The sequence below is a fragment of the Coregonus clupeaformis genome, chromosome 27 (assembly GCF_020615455.1).
Source record: "Coregonus clupeaformis isolate EN_2021a chromosome 27, ASM2061545v1, whole genome shotgun sequence".
NCBI lineage: Eukaryota > Metazoa > Chordata > Actinopteri > Salmoniformes > Salmonidae > Coregonus > Coregonus clupeaformis.
In genome coordinates this window covers 16274854-16288551 of record NC_059218.1, presented here as the reverse complement: position 1 = coordinate 16288551, position 13698 = coordinate 16274854, and the positions used below count along the sequence as shown (strand labels likewise).

General features: G+C 43.8%; 1 protein-coding gene across 1 annotated transcript in view; it reads right to left on the bottom strand.

Moving 5' to 3' along the window:
* The window catches only part of LOC121541561 (AP-3 complex subunit beta-1), an 85025-nt gene that overhangs the window by 68861 nt on the left and 2466 nt on the right, over positions 1 to 13698 (bottom strand). The window contains exons 2-6 of the mRNA XM_041850651.2: positions 10561 to 10636; positions 4021 to 4095; positions 2209 to 2304; positions 1487 to 1647; positions 1333 to 1399 (exon numbers count right to left, since the gene is read on the bottom strand). Coding sequence (XP_041706585.1) covers positions 1333 to 1399; positions 1487 to 1647; positions 2209 to 2304; positions 4021 to 4095; positions 10561 to 10636 — 475 coding nt within the window. The remainder of the gene's footprint in view (positions 1 to 1332; positions 1400 to 1486; positions 1648 to 2208; positions 2305 to 4020; positions 4096 to 10560; positions 10637 to 13698) is intronic.

Sequence of the window (13698 nt, the reverse complement as noted above, 5' to 3'; positions counted from 1 at the left end):
GCGCATGGACTTGTGTGACTGTGCCCTTTCTCCATGTCCCCCAGCCAGCTAGCCTCATTGAGAGAGTGTTTCAATGGGGAGAAATCATCTATCTTCGTTAGTGACTGAAGCTAAATATGCTATGCATCTGGTCCTGGGCTCCCCCCCTTAGTGCTACGGGTTATTTTATATAATGAGAGATGCATGCAATGAATACGTAATTGCGAGAGAGACCGTGTATGGTTTGTATTTACTAACATGTAAAAGGGCATTCTATATGCTAACTTCAGCACGTACACAATTTACATTTATTTAACTAGCCTTTATAAGAGCATTTATGTATTTATTGTGACCTTCTGGAGAATATGCGCTATCTATTATCCTAATAGCAAAAGGAGACGCTGTATTTGTGACTGGCTAGGTGCTTCAAACACTAGTTGGAGAACACCATCAGGCTAATCTAGAAAAAATAACTTGGCCTTAGCAAGCAAATTAAGGTGACACCAGCATCAGTGAGAGAATGCCTTTCTAAATGGACAGTTAAATCCACACAACTTCAGATGCTCCTAGTTAAGTGGGCGCTAACAAAGCATGGCATTGGTGAATGAGCTGAGCTGAGGAGAGAGAGAGAGAGATAGGTGTAATGATGAGGGGACCTGTTCTGTTGGAGTGGAGCACCCTCTGGTGGTTGGATGGGATTACTGCACCTAGTGGACTAGCGGTAGTAGTGACATTATGGATTTGGTTTGAATTAATGCATTAAGAGAGTAGGGACTGACCGCTGAACCTGTCTGATATCAAATGAATGAAATAGATGAAAACCTATCTAATCCATGATTATTACTGCTTTGTTCATGGCATGCCGGTTTTCTGTATGGCGTTTGTTTTGTGAGGTCTCCAGTGTTTCCTCTAAGGATTTTTTCTAGCTGTGGCAAAGTTAGCGTTGGGGGGCAATCCTGTTGGCAGCAGATACAAAATGTTGCTGTTTTAAAGCAAATTTCCTGCAATTCTACATATTTTGACATGGGGCATTTTACAGTTGTAAAACTGGTTTCCTGTGATACTACACATTTTGTCACGGCTTATCCCATGTTCTTATGCCATTGGAGTGACTCAAACATAAAATCAATGTGGGCCCCATGCCATTTGGGGAATTTTAGATTCTCCCTGACTGTCTAGTTATATTTTGGTGATTGTTAGTCTCAAAGATAGTCTTATAAAAATATATATATAGCTCCATTATCTTTCTACATATTTTATATCTTGGTCTAGTCGTTTAAGTTTACACTGAAAACATTTTACCATCCCCAAAATTATTTTGATTAGCTGGTAATGTGAAATGGTTTTACTCACTGTGCTTTTGTCCTTCAGCAGTTTCTCAATTACTTCTATCAGGTGCTCCTTCTGATCCGGATCCAGGCTAAGGAGAAGGATAAGGAAAGCTTTGATTCCACTCCCAGTTCCATTGCTTTACACACACACACACACACACACACACACACACTACCTGTAGAGTTTCTGGATGGCGTGAGCGGATGTTTTCCTGACGTAAGGGGACATGTCGGAGGCAGCCTCCTTGATGGCCAGCATCATGATGGGAACGATGATGGGGACTCTGATGCTGGACAGAACCCTCAGAGCACTGGCTCTGATCAGCTGGTTAGGGTCCTGGTAGAGGACAGATAGGGGATATTAGGATGATTTTTAACACATTCACAAGTGCGCACACACACGCACACAGACACTTCCACAAAGATGTACACATTGAGACAGACTGAGGAAAGTAAAAGATAAAAAATAAAGAACTGGAGACAGAAATCTCTCATGTGGTTTGGGTTAAGAGATACTGAAGACATAATACAGTACTACACTCCAAACACACACACACACACACACAAAGCAGACACACATACATGCTGGGAGGAAGTGAAGCATGGTGTAGAGCTAGCAGGGGCTGAAATGGGTTTTCCAGCTCTGGGGCCTGAGACACATCAGGGTGAATGGGTGGGCTGTCTAAAAACACAACTCTGTTGTCCACAGAACTTACATAGAGACAGACAGCCTCTCGTTAATGGCTCAATAGTCCTACACACACTCTCACACCTTTATACACGTACATCCCAAACATGATAGTTTCTTCCAAGACCTGTATGAGTGTGTGGGAATTCAAATGGTAAAAACGCTCAGCATCAAAGCCTGCTGTGCACACACCACACACATACGTGTTACCTTGAGGGCCCTCTGAAAGGTGCTGATGGACAGTAGAGCCAGGTCCTGCTGCTCCTCAGCATACCTCACCAGGTACACATACACCAACTTCTTCAGCTGGAATACACACTTTGAATTAGTCATTGAAGAAATCCCAAGTCTATGTGATTCACTTTTGGGTTGAGCTCAGTACACATTACAAAATGTTTAGGTAACACTATTCTTGGACACAGTGGAGAGAATGGTGCTTTGGCTAGACTTCAGATGTATTTCTTGGGTTGGTTGTTTTAGCAGAGGTTGAAAGTGTTTCTGTTTGATATTATTACAGTCTAGATCCCATTTTGTTTCAGGGAGAGCAGAGAATGAGCTAAAAAAGTTTTTGTTTGACTTCTTCCCCCTCCTCGCTTCTCTCTTCACACGTAGGGGAGACTGAGTTAATGTGGTCTTCTGTAGCTCAGCTGGTAGAGCACGGCGCTTGAAACGCCAAGGTAGTGGGTTCGATCCCTGGGACCACCCATACACAAAAATGTATGCACGCATGACTGTAAGTCGCTTTGGATAAAAGCGTCTGCTAAATGGCATATTATTATTATCTGTCAAGTGTCCGACTGGGAGTTAAAGGAGTCAGATGAACTTGTGGATACCATTTTTATGTCTCTGCGTCCAGTATGAAGGAAGTTGCTAAGTAGCGCAACTGCTAACTAGCGTTAGCGCAATGACTGGAAGTCTATGGGTATGTGCTAGCATGCTAGCAGATATCCATACACTTCCATTTACTGCGCTAACTCTAGTTAGCATTGGCTCACAAAACGACCTCTTACTTCCTTCATACTTGACACAGACATAAAAATGGTATCCACGGTTTCATCTGACTCTGAGGAAGTAGATAAAGGGCCTCATTGCCAAAATCCCGAAGTATCCCTTTAAAGGTTGGCCATTTCATGATTCACTTCAGTGTTATTCGGTGTGCTAAGTGTGTGTACAAGGGGAGGTTCAGCTGTGGTTTTCAATCATCATTGCTGTAATTAGTGGGTGAATTAACATCATTACTGAGTCTAAGAGGGGACATAACCCATCTGGCCATGTCTAAGGGGAATCACATATCGAAAACATCACAGAAATAGATGCTCAAATTTAGGAATACTAATCAAATATGCTAGGGATTTAATTTCCATTATTTGATCAGTTATCAGATACCTATAACCATACTCCATATAGCCCTCCATCTCCCACTCATACACACACACCTCAAGGCTTTCTAGTCTTAGGGTGTTGTTGCTAGCGCTGGTTGAAGTAAACAAAGCATCCTGATATTAAATCACACTATTCCGTCAATAATCTGTGTCCTCCAGTGCTGCTTTCTGATTAGAGACAATCAATAACACACAGCAAAGCAGCAGAGAGGGGAGAGTGGGGGAGGAGTGGGGGACAAGAGAGACAGAGTGACTGAGCTGCCCGCAGAGAAGTGAGGACAGAGAGTGAGAGAGAGCGAGAATGAGAGCGGGCCACAGAGAGGGACCTAGCACTACCCTAGCAGCTGGTGTGTGTGTGTGAGGGGAGAGAGAGGAGACGTGACCATGGGCTATCCTCTGCCAATTACCCCCACCCACATGCTCCAGTTCCCTACCACGGGCTGGGCTGCCCCACACACACCTCACAGGCTGCCCCTCGTACTGCCCGTTAATTCCGCTGATCAATATTACCAGGCAGTGGTTCTGTGATCTCTTCCTGGCAGTGGGAGCAATCTCATCCATCTTGTCTTAGATAGAATGTACTAAACGTTATGCAAATACAATGGATGCTCTGTGCATGAGTGTGTGGTTGACCCCATACCTCTATATTCTTACTGGCCACGTTCTTCACCACTGCTGGGAACAGCTCGGAAGCATTCTTCCCCTTGGCGATCAGCTGCAGACACAATATCACTTGCATGTTTCAACACAGTATTCAATGTGTTATTACACTGTACATACAGTGCATTCAGAAAGTATTCAGACCACTTCTCTTTTTCCACATTTTCTTATGTTACAGCCTTATTCTAAAATTGATTAAATGATTTTCCTCATCAATCTACACACAACACCCCACAATGCCAAAGTGAAAACAGGTTTTTTATCAATTTTTGCTAATTTATATACAGTACCAGTCAAAAGTTTGGACACACCTACTCATTCAAGGGTTTTTCTTTATTTTTACTATTTTCTACATTGTAGAATAATAGTGAAGACATCAAAACTATGAAATAACACATATGGAATCATGTAGTAACCAAAAAATTATATTTTATATTTGAGATTCTTCAAAGTAGACACTTTGCCTTGATGACAGCTTTGCACACTCTTGGCATTCTCTCAACCAGCTTCACCTGGAATACTTTTCCAACAGTCTTGAAGGAGTTCCCACATATGCTGAGCACTTGTTGGCTACTTTTCCTTCAATCCGAGGTCCAACTCATCCCAAACCATCTCAATTGGGTTGAGGTTGGGTGATTGTGGAGGCAAGGTCATCTGATGCAGCACTCCATCCCTCTCCTTCTTGGTCAAATAGCCCTTACACAGCCTGGAGGTGTGTTGGGCCATTGTCCTGTTGAAAAACAAATGATAGTCCCACTAAGCCCAAACCAGATGGGATGGCGTATCGCTGCAGAATGCTGTGGTAGCCATGCTGGTTAAGTGTGCCTTGAATTCTAAATAAATCACAGACAGTGTCACCAGCAAAGCACCCCACATCATCACACCTCCTCCATGCTTCGCGGTGGGAACTACACATGCGGAGATCATCCGTTCACCTACTCTGCGTCTCACAAAGACACGCCGGTTGAAACTATAAATCTCAAATTTGGACTCATCAGACCAAAGGACAGATTTCCACCGGTCTAATGTCCATTGCTCGTGTTTCTTGGCCCAAGCAAGTCTCTTCTTATTATTGGTGTCCTTTAGTAGTGGTTTCTTTGCAGCAATTCGACCATGAAGGCATGATTCACGCAGTCTCTGCTGAACAGTTGATGTTGAGATGCGTCTGTTACTTGAACTCGGTGAAGCATTTATTTGGGCTGCAATTTCTGAGCCTGGTAAATCTAATGAAACTGTTTCATCATAGTGCTTGATGGTTTTTGCGACTGCACTTGAAGAAACGTAAAGTTTTTGAAATGTTCCGTATTGACTGACCTTCATGTCTTAAAGTAATGATGGACTGTCGTTTCTCGTTGCTTATTTGAGCTGTTCTTGCCATAATATGGACTTGGTCTTTTACCAAATAGGGCTATCTTCTGTATATCACCCATACCTTGTCACAACACAACTGATTGTCTTAAACGCATTAAGGAAAGAAATTCCACAAATTACAGTGAGGGAAAAAAGTATTTGATCCCCTGCTGATTTTGTATGTTTGCCCACTGACAAAGAAATGATCAGTCTATAATTTTAATGGTAGGTTTATTTGAACAGTGAGAGACAGAATAACAACAACAAAAATCCAGAAAAACACATGTCAAAAATGTTATAAATTCATTTGCATTTTAATGAGGGAAATAAGTATTTGACCCCCTCTCAATCAGAAAGATTTCTGGCTCCCAGGTGTCTTTTATACAGGTAACGAGCTGAGAATAGGAGCACACTCTTAAAGGGAGTGCTCCTAATCTCAGCTTGTTACCTGTATAAAAGACACCTGTCCACAGAAGCAATCAATCAATCGGATTCCAAACTCCCCACCATGGCCAAGACCAAAGAGCTCTCCAAGGATGTCAGGGACAAGATTGTAGACCTACACAAGGCTGGAATGGGCTACAAGACCATCGCCAAGCAGCTTGGTGAGAAGGTGACAACAGTTGGTGCGATTATTCGCAAATGGAAGAAACACAAAAGAACTGTCAATCTCCCTCGGCCTGGGGCTCCATGCAAGACCTCACCTCGTGGAGTTGCAATGATCATGAGAACGGTGAGGAATCAGCCCAGAACTACACGGGAGGATCTTGTCAATGATCTCAAGGCAGCTGGGACCATAGTCACCAAGAAAACAATTGGTAACACACTACGCCGTGAAGGACTGAAATCCTGCAGCGCCCGCAAGGTCCCCCTGTTCAAGAAAGCACATATACAGGGCCGTCTGAAGTTTGCCAATGAACATCTGAATGATTCAGAGGAGAACTGGGTGAAAGTGTTGTGGTCAGATGAGACCAAAATCGAGCCGTGTTTGGAGGAGGAGGAATGCTGCCTATGACCCCAAGAACACCATCCCCACCATCAAACATGGAGGTGGAAACATTATGTTTTGGGTGTGTTTTTCTGCTAAGGGGACAGGACAACTTCACCGCATCAAAGTGACGATGGACGGGGCCATGTACCGTCAAATCTTGGGTGAGAACCTCCTTCCCTCAGCCAGGGCATTGAAAATGGGTCGTGGATGGGTATTCCAGCATGACAATGACCCAAAACACACGGCCAAGGCAACAAAGGAGTGGCTCAAGAAGAAGCACATTAAGGTCCTAGAGTAGCCTAGCCAGTCTCCAGACCTTAATCCCATAGAAAATCTGTGGAGGGAGCTGAAAGTTCGAGTTGCCAAACGTCAGCCTCGAAACCTTAATGACTTGGAGAAGATCTGCAAAAAGGAGTGGGACAAAATCCCTCCTGAGATGTGTGTAAACCTGGTGGCCAACTACAAGAAACGTCTGACCTCTGTGATTGCCAACAAGGGTTTTGCCACCAAGTACTAAGTAATGTTTTGCAGAGGGTTCAAATACTTATTTCCCTCATTAAAATGCATATCAATTTATAACATTTTTGATATCCGTTTTTCTGGATGTATTTGTTGTTATTCTGTCTCTCATTGTTCAAATAAACCTACCATTAAAGTTATAGACCGATCATATCTTTGTCTGTGGGCAAACGTACAAAATCAGCAGGGGATCAAATACTTTTTTCCCCTCACTGTAACTTTTAACAAGGCACACCTGTTAATTGAAATGCATTCCAGGTGACTACCTCATGAAGCTGGTTGAGAGAATGCCAAGTGTGCAAAGCTGTCATCAAGGCAAAGGGTGGCTATTTGAAGAATCTCAAATATAAAATATGTGTTTTGATTTGTTTAACACTTTTTTGGTTACTATATGATTCCATATGTGTTATTTCATAGTTTTGATGTCTTCACTATTATTCTACAATATAGAAAATAGTAAAAATAAAGAAAAACTCTGGAATGAGTAGCTGTCCAAACCTTTGACTGGTACTGAATATAAAAAAATGATATACACTACTGTTCAAAAGTTTGGGATCACTTAGAAATGTCCTTGTTTTCCATGAAAACATACATGAAATGAGTTTGAATAGGAAATTGAGCAAAATGCATAGGAAATGTAGTCATTGACAAGGTTAGAAATAATGATTTTTAATTGAAATAATAATTGTGTCCTTCAAACTTTGCTTTCGTCAAAGAATCCTCCATTTGCAGCAATTACAGCCTTGCAGACCTTTGGCATTCTAGTTGTCAGTTTGTTGAGGTAATCTGAAGAGATTTCACCCCATGCTTCCTGAAGCACCTCCCACAAGTTGGATTGGCTTGATGGGCACTTCTTACGTACCATACAGTCAAGCTGCTCCCACAACAGCTCAATAGGGTTGAGATCCGGTGACTGTGCTGGCCACTCCATTATAGACAGAATACCAGCTGACTGTTTCTTCCCTAAATAGTTATTGCATAGTTTGGAGCTGTGCTTTGGGTCATTGTCCAGCTGTAGGAGGAAATTGTCTCCAATCAAGCGCCGTCCACAGGGTATGGCATGGCGTTGCAAAATGGAGTGATAGCCTTCCTTCTTCAAGATCCCTTTTACACTGTACAAATCTCCCACTTTACCACCACCAAAGCACCCCCAGACCATAACATTGCCTACACCATGCTTGACAGATGGCATCAAGCACTACTCCAGCATATTTTCATTTGATCTGCGTCTCACAAATGTTCTTCTTTGTGATTCGAACACCTCAAACTTCGATTTGTCTGTCATAACACTTTTTTCCAATCTTCCTCTGTCCAGTGTCTGTGTTCTTTTGCCCATCTTAATCTTTTATTTTTATTGGCCAGTCTGAGATATGGCTTTTTCTTTGCAACTCTGCCTTGAAGGTCAGCATCCCGGAGTCACCTCTTCACTGTTGACATTGAGACTGGTGTTTTGCGGGTACTATTTAATGAAGCTGCCAGTTGAGGACCTGTGAGACTTCTGTTTCTCAAACTAGACACTATGGTATTTGTCCTCTTGCTCAGTTGTGCACCGGGGCCTCCCACTCCTCTTTCTATTCTGGTTATAGCCAGTTTGTGCTGTTCTGTGAAGGGAATAGTACACAGCGTTGTACGAGATCTTCAGTTTCTTGGCAATTTCTCACATGGAATAGCCTTCATTTCTCAGAACAAGAATAGACTGACGAGTTTCAGAAGAAAGTTATTGGTTTCTGGCCATTTGGAGCCTGTAATCGAACCCACAATTGCTGATGCTCCAGATACTCAACTAGTCTCAAGAAGGCCAGTTTTATTGCCTTTTAATCATCACAACAGTTTTCAGCTGTGCTAACATAATTGCAAAAGGGTTTTCTAATGATCAATTAGCCTTTTAAAATGATAAACTTGGATTAGCAAACACAACGTGCCAATGGAACACAGGACTGATGGTTGCTGATAATGGGCCTCTGTATGCCTATGTAGATATTCCATTTAAAAAAATCAGCCGTTTCCAGCTATAATAGCCATTTACAACATTAACAATGTCTACACTGTATCTCTGATAAATTTGATGTTATTTTAAAGATGGACAAAAAAATTGCTTTTCTTTCGAAAACAAGGACATTTTTAAGTGACCCCAAACTTTTGAACGGTAGTGTACCTTATTTACATAAGTTTTCAGACTCTTTGCTATGAGACTCGAAATTCAGCTCAGGTACATCCTGTTTCCATTGATCATCCTTGAGATGTTTCTACAACTTGATTGGAGTCCACCTGTGGTAACTTCAATTGATTGGACATGATCTGGAAAGGCACACACCTGTCTATATAAGATCTCACAGTTGACAGTGCCTGTCAGAGCAAAAACCAAGCCATGACGTCGAAGGAATTGTCCGTAGAGCTCCGAGACAGGATTGTATCGAGGCACAGATCTGGGGAAGGGTACTAAAAATGTCTGCAGCATTGAAGGTCCTCAAGAATACAGTGGCCTCCATCATTCTTAAATGGAAGAAGTTTGGAAACACCAAGACTCTTCCTAGAGCTGGCCGCCCGGCCAAACTGAGCAATCGGGGGAGAAGGGCCTTGGTCAGGGAGGTGACCAAGAACCCGATGGTCACTCTGACAGGAGTGGAGATGGGAGAACCTTCCAGAAGGACAACCATCTCTGCAGCTATGGTAGAGCGGCCAGACGGAAGCCACTCCTCAGTAAAAGGCACATGACAGCCCGCTTGAAGTTTGCCAAAAGGCACCTAAAGGACTCTGACTGAACTCTTTGGCCTGAATGCTAAGCGTCATGTCTGGAGGAAACCTGGCACCATCCCTACGGTGAAGCATGGCTGTGGCAGCATCATGCTGTGGGGATGAACAGAGCAAAGTACAGAGAGATCCTGCTTCATAACCTGCTCCAGAGCGCTCAGGACCTCAGACTGGGGCGAAGGTTCACCTTCCAACAGGACAACGACCCTAAGCACACAGCCAAGACAACGCAGGAATTGCTTCGGAACAAGTCTCTGAATGTCCTTGAGTGGCCAGCCAGAGCCCGGACTTTAACCCGATCGAACATCTCTGGAGAGACCTGAAAATAGCTGTGCAGCGACGCTCCCCATCCAACCTGACAGAGCTTGAGAGGATCTGCAGAGAAGAATGGGAGAAACTCCCCAAATACAGATGTGCCAAGCTTGTAGCGTCATACCCAAGAAGACTTGAGGCTGTAATCGCTGCCAAAGGTGCTTCAACAAAGTACTGAGTAAAGGATCTGAATACTTATGTAAATGTGATATTTCCGTAATTGTTTTTTTTATAGATTAGCAATTACAACTGGTTTTTGCTTTGTCATTATGGGGTATTGTGTGTAGATTGATGGGGGAAAGAACTATGTAATCCATTTTAGAATAAGGCTGTAACGTAACAAAATGTGAAAAAAGTCAAGGGGTCTGAATACTTTCCGAATGTATATACTACTGTATACTACTGCAATGTACTGCATTGTAAATTGCATTTTGGAAATTGTCCATCATTTCTTCAAAGGAGGAATTTACAATAATGTACAGTCGGCCAAATTTACTTAAGACTGGAACACTGAAGTACACTTGAACTGAGATTGCAGTGCAGTTAGCTGAAGTGCACTTATCAGGCCTGGAATGTGCTTGTGTAGGTGGTGCTCACCGCAATGATCCTCTTCATGGCCTCCAGTTTGAGTGAGTCCTTATTGCTCTCCAGCATCTCTTTAAGGTCATCATTCCTGGTGGAGAGGAGAAAGAGATTAGAACATGTACAGTATGCTATAGGCTATTTAATATTACCACACTGCTTTTTTGCATAGCGGATGCCCTTCTTTACACCAGACAACTTCCACCGGTGTAGCCAAGTATTCTACACTTCCACTGGTGTAAAATTCATTAGGCTTATGAGTTGAAGAATGTCATTGAATTGGGACTGGAAAACGGTGGTACACTTATAACAGAGTTATTTGAGAAAATTATAATCCTCTCTCACAAAAAGGTATGCAGCCTCACTTGATCGATATCTAGCCGTGTCCTTGGTGGGAGACAGGCCAAAGGTCTGCCAAGACCAAGACTAATACTGATCTATGGAGAGCATTATGTCCTGAATTAACTTAGCTCCTGCTATAAATTGGTAGTCATGCGGCGAACCTCTCCGCAATAATATACATTTTCAAGAGTGGCTTCCACATACAGGTAGGAGAACCATTCTAGTCCCATCAATGTCAAATGACTGCAAGAACAATATAGGGCCCCAGCTGAACCATTTTATTTGGATAGTCTTCTATATGGTCTACTACGCTCAAACTATATCAACAACAGCTTCAACAATTCATCCCTTTACCGTGCCATCATCCTCAACTGGATACATTTAAAGTATCATAGCTTTGCTATGGAAACATCTTCAACCAGAGAGCAAAGCAGAATCTCACGATGTTAACCCAGCCAGACCTACACAACCCTCGCTCTTCCACAGAAGAATGTGAAGCCACACAGCAGGTCATTGATTGTAGAGAGAGAGACAGAGAAAGGGTTCTGGCCACTCAATGAGAGAGGTACGGTCAGACAGAAGAAAAAAAACAGTTAGCATCAGAATGGACTGTTGGGTTGTTGTTGTTTCACATTGAACAACAACATGAGGAGGGATGGGTAGAGAGAGAATGAAAAACACAACACAATTTAACCATATTGGGAGTTGTTGCCAGGCACAGATAAAATAAAGTCACGCTGTGACTCGTGAGTGACTCACGATAATGTCACAATCAACAAACAATAAATCAGCTAGAGCAGGGTTTCCAAAACTCGGTCTTGGTGCCCCCCCGGATGCACGTTTTGGTTTTTGCCCTAGCACTATACAGCGGATTCAAATAATCAAAGCTTGATGATGAGTGGTTATTTGAATCAGCTGTGTGGTGCTAAGGCAAAAAACAAAATGTGCACCCGGGGGGGCCCCAGGACCGAGTTTGGGAAACACTGAGCTAGAGAGATGGGGAAACTAGGCCATTTCGTAAACTTGAAGAGACACACACAACACAAGCACGTGATGAGATACACAAGCATGTGCCAAGACACACACTTCTGTAGAGTACCCTTTAGTGTGTGTCTCTTCAGGGCCTCCGTTGGCGTGTGTGTGAGGGTGCTGCTCCTCCTGGCAGAGTTCAGTTTTTAAGGTGAGCTGGAGGTTCTCAGCAGACACCAGAGCTGTCCTCACAGTCCCCGCCGCCTCAGAATCCCGGTGACCGTTCATACTGCTACAGCTTCTACAGGCCCATCTGTTGCTCTCCTCTCTGTCCGTCCTCCTCGCTCTTCTTTCTCCACCTCTCTCAGCTGATAAGAGGAGTCACAGGATGCCCTTTCCGCTGGCTAAAGCTCCAGCCCTCGCCCTGGCACAGACAGAGCTCCCCCTGGTCATCCAGTTATCCTCTTTCTACTGATTTACTTCAGTCCCGCGAGTCCAGACACACGTTTCCTGACTGTCAGCTGGCTGAGGCGTTCACTGTGGCTAATTCCCTTCTCCTGCTTTTGCACTTCAGGCAGCGACCAACAGTAGTGGTCACAGGATAACCATTCTGCCGGCTTATGATCTAGCATTAGTGGTTCTGCTACACACACACACACACAGACAGACACTACTCATGCTCTCTCTGGTATGCTCTCTCCCTCTCTGTAAACTGAAGCTGTGACTGAGAGCACCTTCTCTTTAATCTCGTGTATCAGGCTACTAAGCAATTAAGAGACCGCCACCTCCTCAGCTCTAAGATGATAAAGGGAGTGGGAAGATGAAGTTGCCCTCTTTAAATGGCTACTAGTAGGCTATGACTCTTCATTGCTGTAAATCCAATCCAGAGACGGGTTGAAGTTTCCTGCCTGATGGATCTGTAGCTCTCGGACAGGGGCTACTTTCTCCTTCTCTTCCCTTCTACCTCTTCTCCTCTGACCGTACTGTAGTTCTCTGCGTCTGTGTGTAGCTGGGTGGTAGTTTGGTTCTCTCTGCCTGTGACTGTGCCTGTGGCCACTTCCTCCATGTGAAACGGGAGGGCCTTATCAGCCTCAGGGTAAACAGTGAGCAGCTTTCACCACCACCATCCACAGCACATTGCTTCACGCCTGCCCAGTGCCCTCCAAGGGAACTGCTTCCAGGTCTGGGCTAGATAAGGGCGATGCCAGCCCTCCAAGCATCACACACCACCAGAAGAACCACACAGAGTTAGTACAACACCCAACAACTCTACATGTCTCTCTTCATGTTTCAACCAGCCTAGTCTCATTTTCCAGGTTTTTAAGACTGGCAAGCAAGTTTACAACCAACAAGCCCGGAAGAGTCTCTGGTCAATCATTCACATAACGACCAGTAGGATAAAACACTGTAAACTGCTCCAATCAGCTGTCTTACCAGCTTCCGCTATTTAGCCTACTACTGTCTGCCATGTCCTCTAGTGTTTAAAACCAGGATGATAATGTTGTCGGACATGGCTCAGTTGATATAGCCTAATACATCATCCGACTTCACATGGAGGCCTAATTCACATAGGCTAAGCCAGGTCCTCATCAAATCCCTATAAAAACATGGGAAACTGAACCACAATGAAATAATATGGCTTTTTAGGAAGCAGCTGATCACTTGGGGACAACCAGCCAGTCACATGTTGCTGTGCTTCTGTCTTGGCCAGAGCAGTAGTGGACCGTGCGGTAACAAGAGCCCAGCCAATATAGGATCATCTACAGGAACGTGGCTTTGACCCTGACTGTGTCACATGACATTATTCAAATCAATATCTTTATGAGCAATAAAGTGCAAGAG